Here is a 26,815-nt window from a genome sequence, read left to right as displayed (position 1 = left end):
CTGCACGCTCTGTACGTGGATCTCCCAGATGGCCAGCCCGGCACGGAACAGTGGAGGAAGGGTTCCCACCCGCTTAGATCAAGGCTACCCTGGGCTCTCAGGGCCTAGGAGCTGCCCCACAGCAGCAGCTTGGTCTCAGGGCAGCCTGTCTCCCCATCTGTGAAATGAGCCTAACCTGGCTCTGGGTTCATTTGTTCTCACTGCATGCAGGACATGGGATCCCAAGAGCTTGCCTGCACCAACAAGCAGGCTGGCGTGAGGTCTCCTAGGGAGGGAGCCATCCCTGGGCTCCCCCAGTGGGGGTGTCTCAGCCAGCCTGGCCTTTGGAGGCTCCTGATGGAGATCTCATGGTCAGCATCTGAGGAGACTCTGCATCTAGAACCCCAGACAGACTCCCAAACCACAGGCTGCTGGACTCCCGGAACCACTGAGCTCTGACATCCATGGGCAGCCAGGTCTGTTCCATGCACATCACACTCCCCAGAACCTGGCACCAGGCTAGGCCCACAGTGGGGGCTCCAGGAATGCAAACTGAGTGAATGAATGGGTGAACGAGGCAATGAACAACAGACTGTTAGAACCCTAAAACCATATATTAGACCATGAGGCCCATCAGCCACATGGTCCAGTCCTGCAACCCCAGTGTGCTGCTAGTGCTGTTCACAGGAGTAGACTGAAGGCCATAGGCTTGATGAGGGGTGTGTGCCCCTCCCTGTCCACCCCCATCTGTCCTCACTAAGACACAAGAAGAGCTGGGGTTTGCTGGGTCAGTGACAGGACTGTCATCGCCCCGCTGCGGGGCCCATTTTTGCTGTACTGTTTGGGCCAGGCTGCACACCTCGGGCCAGGCTCGTAACACTCGGACCTGCATTTAGTGGGTGGAACAATTGTAAGGCTTCAGGTGCCAGGCCCTGAGGGACAGGAATCAGACTGGTCTTTGTCCCCAAGTTCCACGGCCCAAGTAGGACAGGGGTCTGGGGAAGTGGTAAGCCTGCTGCGGGGAAGACTGTGGGAACTAAAGGCAGAGGGCCACTGTCCAGCTGGGGTGGAGGGGAGGCTGCTCAGCAGGGGCCCTTGAGAGGGGCTCACAGTGCTGAGTGGAGGAAAGGCTGTTCCTGGTTTGCTGAACAGCAGGAGCAAAGGCCTGGGGGTGTGACAGGACACTTGTCATGGAAAAATAAAGTGGCACACCAGCTACTTGGGGCGACATGGGGCAGCTTGAAAGGAAGGCTGAAGCAAGGAGAAGCACCGGCCTCTGAGGGGCACAGCAGACAGTGGACAGAGGGAGTCTTCCCCACCAGAGCCACGCACCTCCTGGTCACACGCCTGAATTTCCTCCATGAGAGGTTCACCCTTCCAGGCCCCTCTTCCAAGGTACAAATATACCTGGGGTTCATCAACTGTAGGTCATCCATACCCCAGTACCAGGGAGTTTAGGAGGGGATGTATAGACAGGCAAACAGTGGCCAGTGCCAGAGCAGGGAAGGGCACAGCATGGGCACAGTGTGGCAGGAGGAAGGCAAAGTGCTGGCCTGGCTCTGCTGGGCGGAAGCCACATGGCAAAAGCCAAGGCTGCAGACACAGGTTGCGGGTCAGAAGAGAGGGCCAGGGCGCCAGGCTGGGAAACACGGGCTTTATTCCAAAGACAGTGAGCAGCCTCCCAAGGCCATTGGGCAGGGGCATGAGAGTGGACTTGCAAGTCTGGAAGAATCATCTGGAAATGCAGATGGTGGGTGGAAGTGGGCCCTTACCACTCTGTCCGGTCCCCACATGATGAGGGGTGCACCTGGCTACACCTCACTCCCTTGTCCAGAAGAGGAGAAAGCACCAGTGTCAGCTGCATGTCCACCAGGCACGCTCCGAGCACGTTGCAAGGCATCCACGGTGAGGGCCGCTTCTAAGTGGGCACTCTTCTGTCTGGTGAGCTGCTCTGTTCCAGTGTCTGCAACAGTGCCAGGCACTTGGTAGGTGCTCAATAAATGCTCACGGACCACATGAATCACCTCATGTGATATTCACAACCACCCATGGGTTAAGTACAATCACCATCCGCATTACAGAAGAGGGTACTGAGGCTCAGAGAGCGAGGGCCATCACGCTGGGATTTTAATCCAGGCGGTGGCTTCTGATTCTTCTCTAACCACTGCGCGGCATTCGACAGGAGGGAGAGCGGAAGGAGGGTACCAGCGCGAGGCGGCTGTAGGAGTGTGGATTCGCTTCCCACGGCTGCCACAGCAAATGACCACAGACTGATTGTGGCTTAAAATGAGGGAATTTTATTCTCTCATGACTCGAGGCCAGAGGTCAGAAATCAGGTGTCAGCAGGGCCACCTCCCTCTGAAGACCAGGGAACAATCCTTCCTTGCCTCTTCCAGCATCTGGTGCCCCCAGGCATTTCCTGGCTTATGGCTGCATCACTCCAAACTCTGCCTCTGTTTTTGTGTGGCCATCATCCTTCTGTGTCTGTGTCTCTTGTAAGGACACCTGTCATTTGCATTTAGGGCCCAGACAGATAATCCTGGATGCTCTCATCGTGATATCCTTAACTTAAGTACAACAACAGGACTATTTTCCCAAATGTGGTCACATTCACAGGTTCTGGGGATCATGATGTGGATATACATTTTGGGGGCTGCCATTCAACCCACTGCACGGTGTCTCTGGCTTTTGGCAGGAGCCGACTTAGGGCCCAAAGCATGAAGAGATGTTGGGCTCCTGGGCCAGCCACCAGCAAGTTCCTTGCTCTGTTTCTCGCTCTGTTTCTCCTTTTCTGCCCCTAGATTCCCAGAATATGCCTGCATCTCTCCCAGGCCCCCAGGCCAACCTCTCTGTTCTCTGTCCACAGGTTTGCCGGGCACCGCTCCAGACCTGGAAAAGAGAAAGCAAATTTTTGGGCAAAACTTTATACCTCCAAAGAAGCCAAAAACCTTCCTGCAGCTCGTGTGGGAGGCGCTGCAGGACGTGACGCTCATCATCCTGGAGATCGCCGCCATCATCTCCCTGGGGCTGTCCTTCTACCACCCGCCCGGCGAGGGCAACGAAGGTAAGATGGGCCTCAGACCCACGAACCGCCCCGCACACCTGGCCACCGCATCCACGCTGTGGGGGCACTCATGGCTCACACAAATAATCCTCTCCTCCCAGGGGAAGAAACCGAGGTCCAAGGGGCAGGGCCCCACCCATAGCCAACACAGCCAAAGGGTGGCCGAGCCAGGCCTCAGCCCCGTTTTCCCTGTGTGAAATGCACAAGGGTTGGACTGGCAACAGTAATCATTTTAGTGAGCATTTTTGAGCACTTACAGTGTGCTAAGCCCTGGGCTGAGATGTCGCCCTGACAACCCCCTGAGGTAGCTGCCATGGTTATGCCCATTTTAAAGATGAGGAAACCTTGGGTTCAGTATATACTGCTTGGGTGATGGGTGTACCAAATTCCCACCAATCACCACTAAAGAACTTACTTATGTAGCTAAGTACCACCTGTTCCCCAAAAACCTATGGAAATAAAAAATATTAAAAAAAGATGAGGAAACCAAGGCACAGAAAAGGGGGTTACCCTGCTCGAGGTCACCAGCTAATAAAGAGTCCTCAGATTTTGCTGTGGAGCCTTTTGAAAACATCGTTGTCAGGCCCCATCCTGAGAGAGCCTGGTTCTTTCTCTCCAGAGTCCAGGGATGGCTGGATTTTAATAAGCACACAGGTGAGGGCGACCCTGACATCTGTGCAGGCTGATCTGTTTTATAATCTGCTTTTTCAGTCAGTAGGATATTGTAAATACTTTTTTGTGATTCATTGTGATTCAACATTTCCTAATGAATGTGCTGCATAAATAGATAACCCTACTACACCTTCAGACAAGCAAATTAAAAGTTAATAGCACATAAGAAATAACATTATGGGCCTCATTTTCCCTAAATAAGAAGGTGGTCTCTGAGGTCCCTTGAATATCTGTTGTCCTGCCCCCTCCCAAGCCAAAGTTGCCCAAGAAACTGGATAACCAAGTCTATTAGGCCAACTACCTCAATTTTCAACATAATAAGTTGATTTCTTACATGATCTCTTCCCATAGAGGGTTTAAAGACACAAGAGATACATCTCACAGGATGCGGTCAAACAGAAAGCCAGCCAGAAAAGGAATGGAAGCAAAGAAACCAGCTATGATTGCTGCCATGATTGAGATTTAAATCTGACTTGAGGTTCCTGGCAGCCAAGACAGAAAGGGAATTAGGGTGATTTGCTGTGAATATACTAAAGAGTACTGAATTTAAAAAATAATAATAATAAAACAAAAATTTTTAAATGAAAAATAAAATTAAAAACTAAAAGGTAGATTTGCATAGCTCAAATTATCAACAAGGAGGAAAAATATTTAGGAAGATGACATTTCTCTTTACGAGAATTCTGGGATGAACTTTCACATAGGACATTATAAGAAATGCACAATGGCAGCCTTCTTTGAAGAGGTTTTATACCAAATATGAAAGAAGGTAGTACATGACGACTTGAATAAGCCTTGAACAAAGCTAAGAGTGTAACACAAATGCATAATGATAATACTTCTTACTATTTTTATAGCTACCACTAGTTGGGAGCTATTATGATAGAAGTCCATTTAATTATCAATCCTCACGACAACCCTATAGATAGGTGCTATTATTATCCACGAAACCAAGGCCCTGAGACAGCAAATCGCTTGCTAAGGGCACACAGCTAGAAAGTAGCAAAACCATGACTCAGACCAAAGCATTCTGGCTCCTCGGTCCTGTCCCTCAGCTGCGTTTCCTCAGAGAGGGACAGGACTGAATCAGCTCGGATACATGGCCTCATGCAACCCAATTCAGTACAAGATTAGAACTCAGATAGCAGGTGGTGGAGGGGGTGGAGGGGTAACATGGACCGAGCTCCTCGTGTGTGCCAGGAGGAGCTTCTAACCCTCTAAACAGATGGCTGCGATGTTCCATCTTAGAGATTCAGAAACCAAGGCCCAGAGAGGGGAAGGACTTGCCTGCGGTCACAAAGCTACATTAGACGGTAGGGCAGGATTTTCAACCCGAGTCTGTCTGGCCCTTTCCAAGGCTCTTCCCTGCCTCTGGCTGGGGCACTAGCTCAGTCCGCCCCTGGTCCAAGGCAGCTGCACACAGTCCAGCTTCACTGGGATCAAAAGTTCTTGGGCTTTGTGACCATCCTGACTCCTTCTCCGGAAGCCCACACCCTGGCCTGAGATCTGAGCTCTGGGCCTTCCATGTTTCCAGGGCTCCTGTGCCCCAAGTCAGGCTGGGGCTCCATCAATCCCCAGCCACCAAGAGCAAAAACAAACAAACAAACAAAAAACCCTGAGAGAGACATCAGTTTCACCAGGGAAGTTGACAGGGACAGTTATGTGGCCTTCTTGGCTCCCTTCTCCCTGCACACAGCCTTCCAGAGACTGGGGCCCAGCTGTGACTGAGCACCCAGCACACGTGGCACTTTATGTCTGGGTTCTCAGTGAACCCTCACACCCATTTCACAGACCAGGAACTTTCGGTCAAAGATCCCCAACAGGGCCCTCCCTGAGCAGCCAGTGTTGAAATTGTGCCATTGCTATGGTGCTAGTGAGTTTTGTCTGAAATCATGAAATGCACCCAATTTCTTTTTGACAACAGCTGCCACATCTTGGAAGGCACCAGAGTCCAGTGATCAGAGCCTAGGCACAGGGCCTGGATCTGCCTGTCTGGCCCTGGATCCAGGCCGGCCCTCTATGTGCTCAGCTTCAGTGTCTTCATCCATAAAAGGGGGTGAATGATAGTACTTGCCCTGTGGAGATCTTGTGATGATTGAAGGAAATAATGCAAAGCGCTTAGCATGGAGCCCTAAGCAAACCTCAGGAAGCAGGTGTCACTCCCCACGTGGCCGATCGCTCCTGGTTTCTGGAAAAGTGGCCACATTCAACACCCCACAATTCTAGTATCCTCTACAGCAATGCAGGGGTGGACAGTGTGAGCGTATTAGAGCCACAGGTTCCAAAGCCCCAGCACCTGTCACTCTTGCCTCCAGCCCCTGCCATGTTGAGTCCTCAGAGGTCCACTGCCCACCTCCGCCCCAGGTCTAAAGATCCAGGAGTTAAGGCCTGAGCCAGGCAGAGAGCCTTGCTTCTGAGGGGGCGGGCAGCCCTGTGCACAGAACAGACTCAGGAAGTTCTACAGAAGGAGCAACGCTGGCCCTGTCAGCAGAAGGAAGGAAGGAGGGAGCGCAGGCTAGGGGGAAGGAGGAAAAGGAAAGGAAGAAGGAAGGCAGGGAGGGGCTTATTTATAACCTGGCACCCATAGGAAAGATGGACGACTTCCACCACCGGCTTCACCAAATCCCTGGTGCTCACATTGTGTTTGAACTCATTCAGTTTTATTTATCACTTGCCATTATCTTAAGTGCCTTGGAATGGACATCCTCAGCCCTGAGCTCTGATGCTAGCCAGGTACACGGCATCCCCACCCCCACCCCATCTGGCAGGTGAGGGAACTGGAGCTCCAAGAGGGGAGGGTGGGGACTCACCCAGAGTTGTGGCCTAGGACCCCAAGTCAGGCCTCAGGCTTCCCACACTGGGGACAAACTCAAGAGCCAGGGATGAAAGACCCGCAACTGGACTCCTTCCAGGGTCAGGTCTGGGGGCAGGCAAGGAATACAACATGGTGGCAGCACTACAGGGCTGACCGCCCCCACCAGAAGACATGTCTTCCCGAGAGGGAGGCCTGCTCTTAGCAGATGACAAAGCAGGGGCTCGAGACCCAGCGGGATGTGGGTTCAAATCCAGGCTCAGCACCTCCCAGCAAGTGACTGCCCCTGCCCAGGCCTTACCTTCTCCCTCTGTAAGACAGGGCTGGTCACTGGCAATGTTGATGGGTGGAATTAGAGTCACACACGCAATGAGTGTATGAGTTTCTCGCTGTGCCTGGCCCATTGTAGATGGTTAGTAGATACAGTCATGTGTCGCTTAACGACAGAGACATGTCATGTTCTAAGGCAATTTCGTCATCGTACTAACATTGTAGAGTGTGCTTACACATACCTAGATGGCACAGCCCGCTACACACCTGAGCTGTATGGTGCAGCCCGTTGCTCCTAGGCTACACACCTACACAGCATGTGACCAGACTGAGTCCTGTAGGTAGCTGTAACACAATGGTATTTGTGTATGTAAACATAGAGAAGGTACAGTAGAAATACAGTATTATAATATTATGAGACCACTGCGGTAAATGCAGTCTGTCACTAACAGAAACGGCCTTGCATGGCTCATGACTATGTTTGCTGAGTGACCCCAGGGCCCTTGTCCAGCCGTGACACTGTTGCTATCTGTACACAGTGTCTAGTTTTACCTAATGCCTAACTCCTGCGGCTCTGCCCCACACTTCATCTCATCCTTTTCCCTAAAACCATTGGGCCAAGCTGGGCCAGCCTGGGCTGGATGCCCCCTGATGAGCAGGAGTGAAGGGGTATAAAAGCATCCCCAAACTTAGAGCCAGGAGCCCTCGTTTGAGTCCTGGCTATATCACTTCCTGGTGTGTAACCTTGGGAAGGTCTTATCTCATACTCATCACTGAGAAAGCAGTTGGGGCAGGGCTATGGGTGCTGCAGAACTCTGCAGCCTGTTAGTCCTCTACCAACATCATTTTGTACATGAAGGATTACCTGGCTCAGAGACCTCTAGGCACTTGTCCTAGGTCACACAGCATGTTCATGGCAGGGCTAGGATTGGCACACTCAGTGCCCCTAACCCCCTGCTGGTGACAGCTCCCCCAGTGCCAGAGTGCCAAAAGAGTGATAGGCACATAGTAGGTGTTTAGAAAATGTTTATGGCTCAACCAGTTTTGAGAATCTTTGTTGGATACCAGGCCCTGGTGGCCATCTGGGAGGCAGGTTCACCATTGTACTGGTGAACATGCAGACAGGCCCAAAGAGGCCAAGTGGGTTCCCCAAGCTTACACGGACAGGGAGAGGCCACACCCTCTATAGCCGCAGGTCCAGGAAGAGCAGTTGCAGTTCCCTGGACCCTATGGCCACTGTCTCCAGATCCTGTCCCTGCCCCAGTCCAAGGGAGCCCCAGAGGAGACCTCAGCAGGACCCACCCACTCCCCTCTTCCCTCCCCTTCCTATTCTCTTCTCCCTAATTGCTCCAGGGGCAGCAGGAGTTGTTCCTAGGGTCGGACAGCTTCCAGGTGGCCAAATCCCTACCCCAGCGATCTGCACTCCCACTTTCTAGTCATCCCTTGGCACCGCATGACCAGCAGACAGTTCTCTGGAGACAAAAGCTAATCAGCTTTTGCTGGCAGAGTGAGTGCCCTCCAAGGCCCAGAGGGTTCCTTGGTATTGAGTCAGCAAGGGCAGCAGGTAGGGCTGGGAGTTGGAATAGGGTGCAAATCCCACTCAGTCACTGTGCCCTTGGCTTTCAGAGGCCAGTCCAAGGAAAAAAGCTCATGAAAAGGGGAGAGGACTAACTTTTATCATGTGCCAGGCCCTTAGCTCACAAATCCGTTGGGTTATCCCACTTCACAGCTGTCTAATCTGAGGCTCAGAGAGGCCAAGTCACTTACCTAAAGTCACACAGCAGAGGTTGGACTTGAACTAGGTCTTTCCGATTCCAGAACCCGAAAGCTTGTCATTGCTCTAAGTGTCCAAATGCTCCAGTAGCTGCTCTAATGGGGGCCGCATTGAGGAAGCACACAGCAGGGGAAATAACAGCCTTCCCATTTCCAGAGCACATGGCAAGGGGCAGGGGATAACAAAAGTCTTGTAAAATGCAGCATGGGGCTCTGTAATCCCACTCCTTCCACCTCCATGCCCCTAAGCCCCAAGAAAAGGCGTTTCCATATACTGGGTTTCTGTTTAGCAAGGTTCACCTGTGTCTCCCAGTCTTTGGAGTCTCTATTGGTGTGATTCATGGTGGTACAGGAGGCACCGTTCACCATTCCTCTCCTCCCGTCATCATATGTCACTCAAATCCAGCAGGAGCTCCTTCTGTAATGTGGGCCTCAGGGCTTCATAAAGCCAGGCTGTGGAACTTGAATGCAATAATGCTCACCCACACACTGGAAAGTAAGAATCACCAGCTTTAACTGAGCATTTACTGTGTGCTCACTGCAGTGGGTGTTTTACCCGAAGGCTCTCTCTTAATCCTCTAAACCACCTTATGAGACAGCACCTGCCATTTTGCAGATGAGAAAAACCAAAACAAGACAGGCACAGTGGTTACATAGCAAGTTCATGGGCACACAGCAGTTAGCGCAGCTGGGATTCAAACTTGGTTACCATTAGGACAGTTATGATTACTATTACTCCAAGGCTGGTCCTGCTAAACAGTTTAAAATTACTGGAAGTCTGAAACTCCCAAGATGGGGAGAAAGGTGGTTTTGGGAACCCCACATGATGGCATTGTTTACTGGCCCGAAGGGAACGGCTGGTTCAGTGCAAGACCTGGAATTTTCCAGTGGTGCATGCAGCTGGGCCACAGTGATTCCATATCTCCCCAGGCTTGGGCCCCACCCTTCCAGGAGCCCAATGCCCATAAACATTCCTTGAGTGTCACTTGGACTTCTTGTCGTGTTGCTTCTGACCCCTGGCTTTCCAGAAGCTTCCACTGGGGTCTCTTGAAGCTTCTGTTCTCTGTTCCTTGAGACAGACTGGATTTCCAGATGCTCAGCCATGAATCTTTGGCAAACACATGGCAGAGGGGGCTGCTAGGCTCAGGGAGAGTGAACAGGCCAGGTCTGGTGTCAGATCCCAGATCTGGATCCAAACCCCATTATCTGCTGTGTGACCCCAGGTAAGTCTCTGCTTCTCTCTGAACAGGTACCCTTCTCTCAGCCAGCTTGAGGGTTAAAGTGAATGCTGGGTGCACAGCAGGCCTTGCAGGGTATCCAGTGCCCCACCTGGCCCCTGTGGAGGGGAACTGCTCTGAGTTTTCCAGGAAGGATGGTCCGACGCTGCTGGAGATTCCTTTCCATGGAAATGGCCGCTCCCCAGGTCCCAGGGGAAATGAAGGCCCGGGCGTGTCCTGGCTGTGGCACCTCACCTCCTGGGCCTCCACCTCTTGCTCTCAGGACCGTTGTGGGGATGAGAGAGGGGCGTGGAAGGGCCTTAGGCCCAGCACTGCATGAGTAGGACCTGCCTTTGGGTCTGACGCCTTCAGATCAGATGTGCCTAGGTTCTTCTTTTTCTGTTCACCCCGTGGGCCTGGCAGACCTCGAGAGTTTTTGGGGCCTAGACTGGGAGGCTCAGTGGTGCAAGGGTGTGGGATGCAGGGTCACTGTAGGTCAGACAGGCGGCCTGCAGCTCAAGCCTCAGTGTCCTCACTGTGGAGGGCGGCTCACTCCTCAGCTGACATCTGACAAGGACTGAGTTAGAGAACCTCCTGTGTGCTGAGCTCTGGCCAGGAGCTTCCACCTTCCTCTCCCTGAGTCCTGGAAGGTGGTCTCAGTGATCCCTATTTTGCAGATGAGGCCACTGAAGCCGGGGAAGGGCAATGACTTACCCAAAATCATGCAGAGGCAGCAGCAGGATTAGAACCAGCTCATCTTCCCAACCTGCCTGGGCGATGTAATGAGACTCCAACAGAAGAAGAGGACAGCGGCAAAACTGCCTTTTCAGACCCTAAAGCAAGTGTAATATTGGCTGCCTCCGTTCTGGAAAAAAAAAAAATACCTCACTTACTCTCTTTTCTCATGAATTAGAGAAAATCCCTTGTCTTTTCTCATCAATTAGAGAAAATTCTCTTTTCTCTCCTCTGTGCCTTGTCTGTGCTGTAGTCTGTGAACTTTACCACATTAAATTCAACTCTCACAATCGGTCCCCGAGATAGAGAATATTCTTACCCAGATGAGAAAAAATGAGTTTCAGAAAGGGAGTCATTTGCCCAAGATCTCACAGCTAGAACCAAGGCAGAAAACTGAAGGGGCTAAGATGGTGGGCTCTGAAGCCAGACTGCCTGGGTTCACATTCCAGCTTCCTACTTGCCCTTCATAGCTTGGGCAAGTCACCTGACCTCTCTGAGAAACCTCAGCTTCCGCATCTGTGAAATGGGCAGCGGGAGTACCCTGTGAGATGATCTGCGTGAAGCACTTTCCACAGGGCTTGGTACCCAGATACGCTGAGTAAGTGGATAATTATCATCTGATTCTTAACACTTGTTACTTTGCAGAGCTGAGCTGTAAATCCAGGCCCATGAGGCCTCTCCTGTCTGGTTGACCTCACTCTGCCTGCTTCTATCTGGTCTTTCAGGATGCGCGACGGCCCAGGGTGGGGCAGAGGATGAAGGAGAGGCAGAGGCAGGTTGGATCGAGGGGGCCGCCATTCTCCTCTCAGTTATCTGTGTGGTCCTGGTCACGGCCTTCAATGACTGGAGCAAAGAGAAACAGTTCCGGGGCCTGCAGAGCCGCATCGAGCAGGAACAGAAATTTACCGTGGTCCGGGCTGGCCAGGTGGTCCAGATCCCTGTGGCTGAGATCGTGGTTGGGGACATAGCCCAGGTCAAATATGGTAAGTGTCCCAGCCACAGAGCCAGGTTCTAAAGCTGGATTCTGGCAGAGGTGGGACAGCCCAGGCTGATGCAAAGAGACTGGCTCAAGGAAGGGGGTGCATTCCTGAAGGCTGATCCCAAACCAAGATGTCTTCTGAGATCCTTTAGGAGGTGGAAGGGTACTTCCTGGAGGGGGTACAATCCCAGAATCCATTTAAATCAGAAATGACAAGTACATGGCACATGTGCCACCACTCTCCAAACTTCCACCCATAGCAGACATTATTCATCAGTCACAGCTCAGAGCCTGGATACAGCCGCAGAAGCCTTCTCAGCACAGCACTCCAACAATCACTAATACTCAGAATGGGTTTATTAGATGAAACCTGTTTCCCATCCCTGATTTGACTGTTAATGGATGCTTGTTGGGCTAGAGGAGATGTTAGAAAGTGTGTAAGTGGATAAGTGAATATTCTGGGCCTGTGCTACTGCCATGGAGAAAATGGGCAGGCTGGCACCAAAGGGAGTTTGAGCCAGATACGTCCTAGGTAAGGTGAGGCAGAAGGTAGGGGAGAGATTGGAGTGCCCCTCCTCACTCTGCCCTAAAAGGCACACATCCCCTTGACGATGTGACTTGGTTGGGGTGTTCTAAACCTAGCCAAGAGAGACTGGTTCCTTCCAAAATACTTCCCTAAACCATAACTGAGACTACAGAAGAACGAATTGTTGGGAGACCTGCACTCCAAGTTCAGGCGAGGTCAAGAGAAACACTTTGTAAAGTACATGCCCACTCGAGCGAGGGTTGCAGGGCCCCAACCTCAGCCCTCCAGGCCTTGTGCTGTGTACCTTAGCTCCAGTCTTGAGCTGTACATGGGCCTTCTATGGGCACCATCTTGGTTCCTACACCCTGGGAGCTCTAGGCATTCTGTCCCTGATGGCAAACCTTCCCTGGTGATCGCACCTTTAAGGGAATGTTCCAGCCTTCTAGTCCCCTGAGAGCCTGCTGACCCCCCTGCCCTTCCTCTTGCCAGGTGACCTCCTCCCTGCCGACGGCCTCTTCATCCAGGGCAATGACCTCAAGATTGATGAAAGCTCCCTAACTGGAGAGTCTGACCAGGTGCGCAAGTCCGTGGACAAGGACCCCATGCTGCTGTCAGGTGAGCTTCAGCCTGATGTTGGGCCCATTCCCGTCGCCATGCACAGGGGATGCCTGTGTGTCCCCTTCATGAGGCTGAAGGGACTCAGAGACTTTGATCCTTGGCTCTGTTATCTCCAGCCAGCTCAGCCCCAAGTGAGAACTCCCTTCCTTTTCCCTCACAAACACACATTGAGCCTACTGTGCACTCAGCAACCCCAGCCCTGGGGAGACTGCGGCGAATAAAATAGACAAAGCATCCCTGCCCTCATGGCATTGGCCTTCTAGTGACTTGGTTTACTAAAAAGCTGAACACCGAAACCCACTCTCATCAGAGATGAGAAAGAATCAGTCAGGTGATAAGCATTCTGGCCACCAGCTGTGTGCCAGGTACTGGGCCCGGCACTAAGGCTGCAGCAGTGAGTGAGGCAGGGAAGGCCCAGCCCTGAGGAGCTTGTGGCGGAGCGAGGAGCAGGGAGGCGATGTGAAAATTGCTGAGCAGAGAAGTGTGTGAAGAAAACAAACAGGGCAAAGGTGGACTGAGTGTGGGTGATGAGGAGGAGCTGGCCTTGTGACTATCTGAGGAAGAACACACCAGGCAGAGGAAACAGCAGGGGCAAAAGCCCAGAAGCGGGACCGGCTGGAGGCTGCAGTGAAATAGAGAGAGTGGAGAGGCCAGAGGTCAGGCCTCATGGGCCATGGTCAGCGTTTGGAAATTACTCCCGGTGTGATGAGGATTCTCTGAAATGGTTTTAAGCAGTGAGCTGATCATGTTTACATTTTTACAAGCTCACTCAGCTACAGGGGCAGAGAAGAGGTGGGGAAACCCTGCAGGGGTGAGACACTAGCCAGGTGAGGCCCCTTTTCACAGGGACGTCCAAAAGGCCTTATTGTCCAGCAGTGCTCAGCAAACACCCTCTGCAAAGCTACTCTGGGTGCTCAGGCCAAGTGCTGGGACTATCTCCACCCCCAACCCACCAGTGATTCAGGCCCAGCCCCTGCCCATGGGAGCCCCTAGCCTGAATGGCCCTGGGGATTCAGGTCTACCAACAGCTAATCCCACAGTAGACGTGTGAGGAAGGTGTTGTGAGAAAGCCAAGGAAGGAGCAGAGCTCCCTGGAGGAGGTGGCGTTGAGCTGGGTTTTGAAGGATGAATAGGAGCTTTCCAAGCCCAATTGTAGAGAACGGGCCCTCCTAGCAGAGGGAACCACGTACAAAGGCACAGAGGTCTGAAGGAGTGTGGAATGTCCTGGAAATACAAACAGGTCTGCAGGACAGGATGGTAGGAGTGAGAATAGAGGTGGGGGCATTTATTTATCGAGCATTTATTCAACCAACAATTGTTAAGCACATACTGTGTGCCACTGGTTAAGGAAACAAACAAGGTCCCTGCTGTCCTGGAGCTTAGAATTTAGTAAAAGAGAGAACCAATAAAGGAATAAGCAAGCAAATATGCAAGGTAACTTCAGATAATGGTAAGTCAGATGAAGATGTTCCACCATTATAGTGAGATATAGAGACCTGCAGGAAAGGCACAGGAATCTGAGTTCGTCAGGGAAGCCCTGTCTGAAAAGGTTGCATTTGACCTAAAATCAGAACAGTGAGAAGAAAAAAGTATTCCAGGCAGAGAGATAGCAAGTGCACAGCCCCAGGGGTCTCACTGAGAGACCATGGAATGCCCCAAATGACCTCTTAGAACATAGGGCCACATGAGAGTTCAATAAATTGCTACAGCCCTGTGGCCCTGGTCCTGCCCTCTGGGATGAAGCGGTTGACAGACAGAGCATCCTTGGGGGCAGTGGCCAGGTATGTCCTCTGGATATGTGGAAGCCCGGGGCAAGCGTGGGCCTAAGAAAATGGAAACTTCAGACAGTTTGGGGAAGAAGGAAAAAGGGAGGATGCTGGCAGGAAGCTGGAGAGAGAATGTTCAGAATCACTGGCCTGACAGCATCACAAACCAGCCAAGGAGGAGGGCACAGGTGCAGAGAGACCCTGGAAAAGACACGACGGGCAGAGATGGATGGGAAGCCAACCAGCCAGCCTGGAGTGAGTCATAGGGTGGCCGGGTCTCGGAGCAGGGGCAGGAGGGCCCAGAGGGAACAGAGGTGCCAAAAATAAAACAATGCTGAAGGCAGAGGATGGGAGCAGGAGATTTCAGGACGAGAAGCATAAAGGGAGAGTGAGGAGGTGCTTTGGGGAGCTTGGGGAACTCTCTGGCTGTGTGTGCCAACTCTCTGTCAACAAGCCTCAAAACTTGGAGAGGCCGGTGTGTCTCCAGGGAGGCCAGAAGTCCCAGGAGACCAAGAGATCCTCCAGGAGAGCTGAGGCCTGCAGACCCTTGGAGACTCAGAAGGGAGCTCACCCCTTAGTGGGGAAGGACAAGGGGACTGGGGACAGACAGAAGGCATTCCATGTCTCAGCAGGGATCCCAGTGAGTCCCGTGAAGCCTGGGCTGCTGGGGTCAGCATTGGTTTTGGCAGGATTCCCAGTCATCTTGGAATGTGGCCTGTGAGCACTGAGATGGGAAAGGGGTGACTGCAAAAAGCCACTACAGGCCCTCTGAGCCCAAGTTGAACCAGCGGCCTTGGTCTCCATCTGGCTGGAAGCCTGGGTTGATGGAAGAGGCCTGGGGCGTCTAGATGTCAGGAGACATCAGCCAAGGTCTCCAGGATGTCCTTGTGGGCAGGAAGGAGAGGGGCATGCGGGAACCTGGAGATCTCAGTGGGTTCGTACTGGTTCTTGGGTCGCTGGTAATCTGGTGGACGGTTTCTAGTGGCTTTCCCTGGAGCTCTATCCTGTTGCAATGTGCAAAGTGTTCCCATCAGTCTCTCAGAGCCTACAAGCACAAGGGAGTAGCAAAAAGAAAGCAAGTGTCAGGATCCAGAAAGATGATCACAGGACACAGGATGAACCAGAGGGAAGAAAGTGAAGCTCCTTGGCAAGCCTGAAGCCCTGGCATCAGAAATGCAATTGCGTGGGAGTCAGCAGGGCAAGGGAGTGTGGTTCAGCTCAAACTCATAGGGAGAAACTGATAAAGGGGCATAGCTGGCTCCATAGAAAGCAGTATAATTGGAAAGAGAATTCTGTAACAGTTGGGACCATTATCAGACAAAAGAGCCTGCCTGTAAGATAGTGAGTTCCCCATCACCGACTGTCTATGAGCAGGATGTAGATAGGCTGCAGGTGGGGATGTTGGAGAGTGACCTACTGAATAGGCACCACATTCAGCGCCCCTCCCAGCCCTGAGAGTACATTCACCATGCCCTGTCTCCCACTCTGCCTCCACCATCTACTGATCCACCTTGTCTTGCTCCCTTCAATCTGCCTCTGCTGAGGCTGTCCTCTCTTCCCAGTCTTATTTCTTCCTCTTTGCCCACTTAACTTTTTTCCATCTGCTCAAGCCCCACCTCCTCCATGAAGGCTTCCCTGACCACCACTGCCCTGTGGCAGTCACCCCCTGACCACCTGGGACCCACTTTTAGCCTGTGACACTCCACTTTGTGCTTGACCCAAACAGACACAGCCTCGTCATGGTGTTTGAGTTTTGCACTGCACAAACCATCTCAAATAAAATGAAGAACAAAATTTGTCGACCATCCCACCACCCAACCGGATCTCACTGGTCTCACTTTTACAGGCCCTGCTGTCCTTGGCCACATGCAGATAGACGACACTACCATGTAGTGTCATTTCTGCAACAATCCTCTTGCCCACGCAGGTCTGAGCAGCCGGGAGCTCTGAACTGGAAGCTCTCAGGAGGTTGTGCCCAGCTCACCCCCAGGCCCTGCAGACCTTAGGCTCTGTCCTCCAGAGGCAGTGGGGAGAAGCTGAGCAGAGTGTCAGGCTGAGCTGAACAGGACCTGAGCTCTCAAGCGAACTTGCTGTGTGGCCTCAGGCACATGGCTTCACTTCTCTGAGCCCATTTCCCTGGGAGGACAATAGGAGTGTCATTCATGATATGATGTAAGTGGATCCCCTAGCACAGTGCTGCACAGGGAGGCTCAACATGAGTTGGTTCCCTTCCCCATTCCTTGGGTGAGGCCTGGACTTGGGGGTGAAACAGACTGGGTTCCAATCCCAACTCTACTCCTTAGCCAGGGACCCCCAACAAGCTTCTCCCCCTTTCTGATTATAGCCCCAGCTCATGAGGTTGTGTTCAAATCTGGAACCTCCAGAAATGTCCATTTTGCCCTCTCATCCTTCATCTCAAATGTCTCCCCTTTCCCACCTCTCTGGGCTACCCCCTTCCTCTTCATCATCCAACTCCTCCCTACCTTCAGCCTGCAGCAGCCTGCCTCCCCCAGGGGGTGTTCCCTGGTTAGTTTCTTCCCCAGTGTTCTGAACTCCCTGCATAACAGCCATTTGGATGCTCATTTTTGTGCACAACCAGACACCATGGGCCCTTTACATCAGCGGGGAGGCCTTGCTGGGCCTTCCAGTCTGATGATCCTTGAGGAACAACACAGAGAGACCAGGCTGGGGGCATTTGTGGGGTCCTTATGGTGGTTGAGAAAGCCCTAGTGTCATCTCATGCACTGTTTCAGCTTAGAAGAGGGCAGGAAACACTCCGTTCTGGTCAGTTGGTCCAACCATGCTTGGCCTGTGACCCTGGACAGGTCCCTTCACCTCTCTGGGCCTCTGTGTCTGTGTCAGTGCAATGGGGAAGCTGGTGAGGCCTCCACTGCCTGCCCCACAGGGCTGTTGTGGGGACCACAGGCATGCACACGTGTGACTGTCCTTTGCAAACAAACCCTGCGGTTGTGAGGTGCTGTATGGTGTGGAAGGAATGTGGCATCTGGAGGCAGAACGCCCAGGTTCCAGCCCTCCAACAGCTCCCACTGTGGCCTCTGCCCCTCAGAACCTCAGTTTCCCCATCTGACAAGTGAGGGCAGACCAGCCTTCAGAAAGACTCAAATGACCTCAACACTCAGGGCACCAAGGAAATCATCAAAACCAGGCAGGTTTCCCCTACCTTCCTACCCTCCAGGGACGGACAGGCAGACACGAGCCCATGTCTGGTGTATCTTCAAACGGGACAGAGTAAAAATATTCAGAAATTGCAAACTCATATGTCTGCAGGGCCAGGTAGGGAGAGCACAGGTGCCAAACCCAAACCACAGCTGTTTCCTGTTGCTGCCTGCAGAAGCGCCAGCCCAATCTGACCTCAGTGCTCACTTTGCAAGAGGAGCCAGAAATCCAGATTTCCCTGTACCAGCTCTCAATGTTTAAGTATTGGCAAGAAATTCCCATATTTTAAGGTCCCTATGGGTCAAGCCACATATGGGTGGGACCTAGAGTGCAAACTCTGACCTAGGCCTATTTTTTAGCTTTGTATTTTAAGATAATTTCAAACTTTCAGAGAAGTTGCAAGGATGGCACAAAGAATACGGGCATGCCCTTCACTCTGATTCGGCTGTTGCTAACCTTTTGCCGTCTTTGCTCTCTGACAAATCTCACTCTCCTCCTCATCATGCAGATGTGATGGCCTTCTCCCGCTAGACACTGCAGGTGTGTCTCCCAAGAGCAAGGGTATTCTCATGCATAACCACAACACAGCCATCAATTCAGGAAACTTGACATTGATTCGGTACTGTTACCTGCTGTGCCATCCATATTCACATTCTGCCAATTGAGCCTGCAGCGTTCTCCAGGCCAGGATCCATGTGGGGTCCTGCATGCCACTTGGATGTCCTGCCTCTTTGGTCTCCTGCATGGAGCAGCGCCTCATCTTTTCATTGTCTTCATGGAAAGCCAGTGTTTTTTAAACCCTCCTAGGTCATGAACTTCCGTGAGAGTTCCACTAAAGCAGTGACCCCTCTTATAAGGAATAGATGCCCAGACTCCTGATCTTGCAGCATTTCAGGGGATTCAGTGATCCCTAGAGGACCCTGGTCCTATCCCAATTTGCAGCTGGGGAAACTGAGACCCAGAGCAGAAGTGTAAGGCCCCACAGAGGGCAGGGGCAGGGCGGGAGCCGGACCCCAGCTCTGGGCTCTTCCTGTAGCCCCCATGCAGGAGCCTGTCTCCTTGTAGTAACTTCCACTGGGAAATGCAGGACTAGACTAGATGCCATCAATGTGGCAGTGGAAGGGGCTGGAGCCAGGGGGCCAGGATGGCGGGGCTGTCTTCAAAAAACAGCAAGGCCTGGCTCCAGCAGGCCCAATGGCTCAACCCCTCCGAGACCCCGACACACCCTCCTCCCTTCCCCCTGCCAGCCAGAGCACTAACGGCATGAGGTCATGCAGGACATCGGTAAACCCTCTTGGGACTCTGCCCACATCCCAGTGCCTGCTGCCCACCCCACCAAGCAGAAGGCCAGGCATGGGAGAGCCGGACCTGCCACCACTGCCACCGCCTCCAGGGAGCCTAGGACGACACCGTGACTGCAGAAGGCCCAGTCTGCTACTCGGCCCGCACTCTCTCCATTACACTACCCTGCCTCTTCTCCATGAGAGGCAGCGGGGTGTAGTGGATAGAGCACGGGTTCAAGTCCCGGCTCCACCACTCACAGCTGTGTGACCCTGGGCCATCACTCAAGCTCTCTGAGCCAGAAAGTGGTGGGTGGAGCGGCTGGGGATTGAACTTGCGCCAAAACCTACCTCACAGGGCTGTTGTGAGGGGGACACTTTGCCTACTGCCTTGTGCTCTGTGAGCATGTGTTATTAACTGCATTAATAACAATAATAATGGAAGGACTGTGTCTGGGCTGGGAAGCGTATTGGCTTTGTTTAGTGCTTGTGCCTGGAGGCAGATAATAGCCCCCAGAAATAGCCTCCATCCCTTCTTCACAGCCTCTCCCCCCACTGAAGGAACCCTTTTAGAAGAGATGACCTCTCCCCTCTCCCTATCCAGGGAGAGGCCTAAAAGGTCACACCCAAGAGATCAAGGAACCCTAGGTCCAGCCCCTACTGTCCTACACCCTCTGCAACTTCAGTCATTCGCCTTATCTGGGCTCAGAAACCCCATTTTGTAAAAGGAGGCTTCCCAGTTCTGCTACCTATGGCTCAGCATACCCCACAAGCCACCGCAGAAGGCTTTGACTCCGAGACTGCCACCATCTGGACCAGCTCAGGGCAAGGGAAAGCCACCTCCTGCTGTTCAGGACAGGCCTAAGGCCAGGATGGGCTTTGAGCCTGCAGCTGGGAAGGTCCTGGCCACTCTCTGCTGCCAGGTCAGAGACCAAGGAACATCCCCTCCACAGGACCAGGACAGGGACAGAAGCTTGGGCAGGACAGGACAGACAGTACCATCCACGGAAACCACAGTGTTCCCTGAGCCTGGGCTCCCACTTCCTCCCACTCATGGGATAGCTGGCAGCTGCCCACCACGCTCTGGCCCCCCTTTCTCTCCTTGGGGCTGCCCCAGACAGCTCTCCCACCAACTTTGTCCCCAAGGTGGAAAAAGCACAAGATTGGAGCCACAGACCAGCTCCCATCCCAGCTCTGCCTTCCTGGGCTGAATGCAGAGATGACCCCCTGAGCTGCTGCCCTATCTGTGAAATGGGGTGAGGCTGACCACCTCACAGACTGTGACAGCTGAGCGAAAAGTGGCTCAGATGGAACTTGGCACATCATGAATGCTCAAAAGATATTCTCTTCCTTCCTCCCCCTCCACCCAAAAATACTCTCAGCGGCTTCCTATTGAACACCAAGCAAAGACTCCGCTCTGTCACCCTCCACTCAGGCACCTTCTCCCTTCGTGGGCGCTGAGCTTTGGCCCGGCCCGCCCGCTACCATCACACTGGACCACCTCCCACCTTTGCCTGGCTGTGTCCCCTCCGGCCCGCCATGTCCTTGGCTTGGTTTTGTCTTGCATTGCTGTGGATCTGTGTGCCTATCTGCTCTCCTTGACCCCAGCTAGACTGTGAGCTCCTGGAGGGCAGGGACCACAGGGGGCCCTCTCTCAGGCCCGAGAGCCTGGCATGGAGTTGACACCCCAACATGTCCGTCCGTCAAGTGAAGGACTGTGGAGCTGGGGGAAGGGGGCGCCATCTGGTCATTCTGTCCACACGGGCCTCTGCCGGCCTCTCCACACCCTCTTCTTCCCGAGATGTAGCTGTCCACCCTACCCAGGACATGCCCTAGGCTGGTCTCCCTGGGACAGTGTCAAGACACTATTGCTGAGATATGGGGCCTAAGCCGGCTCCCTCCCCACTCTACAGATGACAAAACTGAGGTCCAGAGAGGAGAGGGGCTGGCCCCAAGGTCACATAGCAATCAGAATTAGACACCAGGTCCCAGGTGCCCTCTTCTGGGTCCAGGGCTCTCTCTCTACCCCTCCCCGTGCTTGTATTCTGAAGGGCTCTGTGGGCAGTTAGAGGAGGTGGGGGCTACAGAGTGCTGCCCAAGGGACTGTGGACAGTGAGGTCCCACAAGGCCCTATCAGGGCCTCCATCCCCAAGAGGTTCCCACCTCTGCCCCTCTGGTCGTCCTTTGAGAGGTTTAGCCCACTGCACTTTGACTTGGATGTCTGTTGCTCTGCCATTAATTGCTTCTGCCATGGTGTTAAGCATTGCCCCCTGCAGGGGACTCGTGGAGCTGAAGGGGAACGGTCTAGGGAATGCCCCAGTCCTTTGGAGTCTTCCCCTGGCAGGAGGGCCTGGGAGAGGACAGGGCACAGCCCAGTGAGGTGTGGGAGGAGGGGGCACAGCTGGGATGAATGGGACCCTCTGCAAAACATAAAGATGATTTATTAGGGGCATTGGTATTCCCAATTATAAATGTAATACATACCCACCCTGGAAAGTTCAAAATAGTACAAAAAATTGTGCTGGAGTTGCAGCTCCAAACCAGGCTGTGCGGGGGAGGCCCAGAGGACACTCCCACTCAGACACTGCCTTCAAGGGGCTCATGGTCAGGTTGAGGAGCCAGGCCTGGAAGCACCCCCAGAGGAGACTTCAGGTGATTCAGAGGAGAAGGATGAAGTCCCCTAGTGGGAGTCAGGAGGGCTACCCAAGGAGAAGGGCATTCATCCTGTGGAGGAGGTTGTGAGCAAGAGGTGAGGGAAAGGCATTCAGGTGATCACTGTGAGCAAAGGCCAGGGAGGTGGACACCAAGGCCCGGTGAACTGCACACTCCAAAGGCAGAGGCCACGAGACAGGACTCAGTGTCCAGGGCCCAGAAGGCTGAGGTCTCATCCAGGGGACACTGACTGAGTGGTTTGGACCTCAGGGAGCCCTCCAAACCCTCGAGGAGGGGATTGGAACTGGAGGGAGACAGGTAAGAGCAGAGGCTTGGGGATACCGGAGGACAGAGGGAGGGAGGACTGGGGATTGTAGATGCCCCGTCTCCCGTGCCCTGGCTATTGCTCAGCTCTGGAGGACACCCTGGGGCATCTCCAGGGCTGGGCGGGGAGCGCACTATGCCTAAGCCCCTCCCTGGCGTCCTCCTGCCACCTCCCTGCCTCCGGATGTGGGTGTAGAGCTGCCAGCTCCCTGCTGCGATGGGAGTGATTAGATGAGAAGGTGATTTTGGAGTCTGATTATCTTGGGTGGAAATTGGCCCCCTGCATCTTTTTCCATCCTGTCTTGGGTTGGGAGGTGGGGAGCAGCCTCTTGGTTGCCACCTAAGCCAGAGAACCAACGCCTTCATTTCCAACGAACCTTCCTACTGATGTGTCTCAGACCAGAATGTGAGGGCCTTGCCCCTGGAGGCTAAGTGGAAGGTAACAAAGACAACAGGCTCAGGGACAGCAGAGAGTTCAAGTCCAGGCTCTGCCCCTCACCTGCAGAGTGACTCAGCAGGCCACCCCTCCACTCTGAGCCTCAGTTTCCTCCAGCTTGAGGACTAGATGAGATCATTGAGCGTGGAGGGCAGCATGTGCCCTGCACACAGTAGGTGTTCTACAGAGGTCAGCTTGGGTGGCTGTTACTGCTTTCTGTGCCCTATGAATGCAGCGTAGTGTTCCTTCCTCTCCTTTGAAGAGTCTCCAGTGATACCCACCATGAGACCCCAGTTTCTTATCTGTCTAATGCTGATATGTAACAACCCCTCCTCCTAGCACCCTAACAAGCCAAACTGGTGCCCACGGAGGCATCTTGTCAGCAAGTTATTATAATGAACAAAGCCCTGTTACTGGCCCTCAGCAGGGTGACAGAGCAGGGTGGGGTGCTCCAGGGTCTGCCTGTGATGAGAAGTCACCAGGCCTGGGCTGCTCAGCCTAGAGCCAATGTCTGAGCTCATTCTGTGGTCCCCACTGTGCCCTGCCAAGGGGGAAAAAAAAGCACTGTCCTTCTGTCCTGGGAATGGCCAAAGAGCTTGCCATCTGAGAATCTGGGTTCTGCACACCCCCTCTGTGAGCCTTCATGACTTGGTTTCTGCATCTGTGCATGGAGAGGCTGGCATTTACGTGCCTGAAAGGAATCATTGGAGAGTGTCTGTCTCTCTGTAAAGCACTTTGAGATCCTGAGACCCTAGAGACCAAGAGGCTAGATTGTTGCACGCACACACACACACACACACACACACACAAAAGCATGCACGCACACACACACAGGCACACACACACATCGGGATATCACTCAGATCCTACAAGGAAAGGGACAAGGTGGGTGATGCCACTTAAAAAGTGAAAACAGATTCCTTGCTTAAGGAAAGCTCTTTAGGTCTGACTCAGAACCCCTCAACCCTTATTTTAGATACAATTCTAATGAGTTTCCTGACATAGACTTCAAATCTGAAGCAAACCAAAACACAGTGAGAGATAAGTTATGCTGAAAACAGGAAGAAGTGGCACCTAGTCTCGAGGGGACAGAAAAGAGAACTCTGAAAAGCAGAAGTGAGTTCCAGAAGCAAGGCATGGCATGTCGGAGAGTCACTGTCATGGCTGTCAAGGCCTCTGTGACACTGTCCAGCCAGGCCAGGGTGGAATTCTTACTCCCCCATCTGAGAAGGTAGTGTGTCCTGCATGGTATACAGCTTTCTACCCAGAGTAGCAAAAAAAATAAAAACAGGAAAAAAAAATGTGTGCCTGGAGAGCCAACCTTCCAGCATCCAGATTCTTCCAGCACCAATCAAAGGACAAAGGACCAGCAGTGCCGCATTCCCTCGCTGCTAGAACTGGGTGGGCATAGCTGCTGTCTACTTCCCAGACTGGGTCCCAGCTGTCCTCCTGGGGTCACCTTTGCTTCCCTAGTGAGGCCATGGCTTCAGGGGGCTTTTTTTTCCAATTTTTAAAATTATATTAATAGTAAAATACACCTAACATAGAATTTACCATTTTAACCACTTTTAAGTGTACAGTTCAATGGCATTAAGCACTTTCACGTTTTTGTGCAACCATCACCACCATCCATCCACAGAACTCTTTTCATCTTCCCAAACTGAAGCTCTGCACTATTAAACACTAACTTTCATTTCCCTTCCCCAGCCCCTGGCACCCACCATTCTACTTTCTATCTCTGAAGCTGATGACTCTGGGGACCTCATGCAGGTGGAATCATATAGTATTTATGGTCCTTTTGTAGCTGGCTGGCTCACTTACTTACTGCAGTATCCTCAAGGTTCATCCATGTTGTAGCCTGTGTTCAAGTTTCTTTCTCTTTAAGGCTGAATAATATTCCATTGAGTGTATAGACCACATTTCTCCCCTCTCTGCAGCTTATCCTCCCTCTGAAGCCCTTGCTTGCTGTTGGACAAGTTGCTCTCTGAGCCTGCATGGTGGAGAGGCTGCCTGCAAGCAGCAACAAGGCTCTCTCATGAAACAATAGCTGACACTGAAGCCCCAAAGATAAAACAAATAAAAGTAGAGCCATCCTGACCAAAGGCCTCCTTCACCCACCATAGCCACACTTCCAGCCCCTGGAAAGAATTTCAGGGTCCTTTGGAACCCAGTTTGAGAAATCTAAAGTTCTAGGAAAGTGGTTCTTAACCTTTCTTGCAGCATAGACCCCTGGAGTAGTCTGGTGTCATCATGTGCCACACCTATTCCAAATAAAACCTTGAAATGCATAAAATGAAATGCATGAGGTCCCACAAGATCCCACTGAGGTCACAAAGGAAATCAATTATATTGGCATAAAGTAGAAAAAAAAATGTGTGGTATAGTAATGAGTGTACTTTATTAGAACACTGAATAACAAGATCTAGCAAGCAGTTGCATAACCACTTTATTTATAAAACAGAGATGAGCACCAACAATGCTGCAATAGCTGTAAAGTGATATGAAAAAATCTGTGATTTTTGTAATGTGTGTAGTGCCATCATGGACACTGATAACACTCCTGGAGTTTGATGTCTACATCTGTAAGGGTGGTAGAGGAGTGGGGAGAAGGAGACAGAAGGAGGAAGTGACCCTCCAGGGCAGGTAGTAGGTGGTGGGCCTGGAGATGTTTGGGGTACCTGAGAACTGATAGGTAGCAGTGTTTCCACCCCAGCACTGTCCTGAGGTGAAAGCATCTTGAAAGAGCCCACCACACACACAGTGTGAATCTTAACCATAGGTGATGCCCCATGACCTCTGCAGGCAAAGAGCCAGGAGCTGACTGAGACCACATTTTTTCACTCCTTTGGGGAGACGGCTTCAACCATGCAATGGTAACTTGGCTTTTGTCCCCTTTCCCAGGAACCCACGTGATGGAGGGCTCAGGACGGATGTTGGTGACTGCTGTGGGTGTGAACTCTCAGACTGGCATCATCTTTACCCTCCTGGGGGCTGGTGGTGAAGAGGAAGAGAAGAAAGACAAAAAAGGTAAGCCTAATCCCCTTGCAGACCAGGAGAGGAGCTCTTAAGGCCACATTTTTTTTGTTTGTTTATTTGTTCACTCAACACAATAGTTATTGAGTGCCTTCTATGTCCGCACCCTGTGCTGACAGCCACCTTCTGCATCCTTAAGGCCTGCATGGGCCAGGTAGGCTCTGTCTGTTCCATCTCCAGGTCTTGTCCCAGTCTCTGTCTTGTCCAATCATGTCATGGAGGCCCCTCCTTCCCCTCCGGGCCAGGCCAAGGATGCTGACCATGTTGTTGAGTCTTCAGCCTCAAGTGGTGGAAACAGCCAGCATCAATTGGTCCCATCATCACTCCAGTATTGAGTAGAAATCCCCACCCATTGGAAGCATATTCCTTCCAATATTGTCAACTCCACTGAGCAGAATTGAAAATCCACCCAGCATAGATTCATCCAAGACATGGGCAGAGGAGATTCTGGGAAAGGCAGCCAGATGCATGGCTCCAAATCAACCATTATGAGTTTACTCTCCAGTGCTCCCAGACCTACCATCTTGTCTGAGTTCTGGTTCTTCCTCCTCCTTGAAAATAAGATTCCTTATTCACTGGGCTCTCCTCAATGCAGCGAGCTGACCACCTAAGCTAAAACTGTCTCTCAGAACAGAGGGAAAGATGCTCAAACAAAAAGCTCAAGTCTCTTCAGGCCAGGCCCAAATCCAAAGGCCCAGGCTTCTGGTCCCAGCATAGCTGACTCCTTACCTGTCACCGCACTTGATCTCAAAGATAGCCCCCCTTTCACATTTTCAGTCTTTTGTCTCCTTCCTCAAGCACAAAGGGAGGATCTGTGACATTCAGAACTTCTAGAACCCCAGAAGGGAGATGAGAGGACAGATGCCTCCCCCAGTGAGTTTTAGGGGCAGCCCTGCTCCCTCCAGCTCTCAGAGGCCAATCAGGCACAGAGCTTAGGTCGAGACTGAAGATTACTTGTTCCTGAAGGCAAAACCCATTTTCTAGGGGGTCACCTAAGATTATGGTGGCCCCTCCAGCAGGACAATGGGGCTGAGCTGTGTTCTGGGAAATTAGAAGGCTGGAGAGAGTAAAGGGGTGCTGAGGCTGAAACTGAGGAAAGAGTCCTGACTAAGAGTCCCAGAGGACATAAGGAGAGTGTGCACATGCTGGGTTTGAATCTGTGGTAGGATGACTGAGCGCTATTCCACAATGATAGCAGTTAGGCAGATCTGAGCAGGTAGGCAGGATGCAGCAGCCTGTGCTCATTGTCTTCCCCTCACTGAGGCTTGAGTGAGGGGAAGACGCCCCCAGACTCTTCTATGGGCCAGATCTGTGGTTTTTAAAATGCTAGCAGGGCCAGATCTGTGGTTTTTAAATGCCAGTAGGAAGACAAGTGTCAACTGCCCCAGAAGCACAGTTCAGGGTCCTTCGCTGAGCATGCACCTGCACTCCTGTGAGATGGAGATGTCAGAAAAATAGCCTCATGTAGAAAGAAGATGGGGAATGTGGAAGGGATGTGGCAG

At 52.4% G+C, this 26,815-nt stretch overlaps 1 protein-coding gene across 19 annotated transcripts in view; it reads left to right on the top strand.

Moving 5' to 3' along the window:
- Positions 1-26,815, top strand: part of ATP2B2 (ATPase plasma membrane Ca2+ transporting 2) — a 382,880-nt gene that overhangs the window by 292,595 nt on the left and 63,470 nt on the right. For all 19 annotated transcript variants that reach the window (XM_034955774.3, XM_034955779.3, XM_034955777.3 and 16 more), the window contains 4 exons: positions 2,846-3,043; positions 11,248-11,505; positions 12,517-12,642; positions 25,182-25,307. In XM_034955774.3, the coding sequence (XP_034811665.1) occupies positions 2,846-3,043; positions 11,248-11,505; positions 12,517-12,642; positions 25,182-25,307 (708 nt within the window). The remainder of the gene's footprint in view (positions 1-2,845; positions 3,044-11,247; positions 11,506-12,516; positions 12,643-25,181; positions 25,308-26,815) is intronic.

The sequence above is a fragment of the Pan paniscus genome, chromosome 2 (genome assembly GCF_029289425.2).
Source record: "Pan paniscus chromosome 2, NHGRI_mPanPan1-v2.0_pri, whole genome shotgun sequence".
Taxonomy (NCBI): Eukaryota; Metazoa; Chordata; class Mammalia; order Primates; family Hominidae; genus Pan; species Pan paniscus.
Note: the sequence above shows the minus strand (reverse complement) of the source record. Positions and strands in the feature narration are given on the sequence as shown.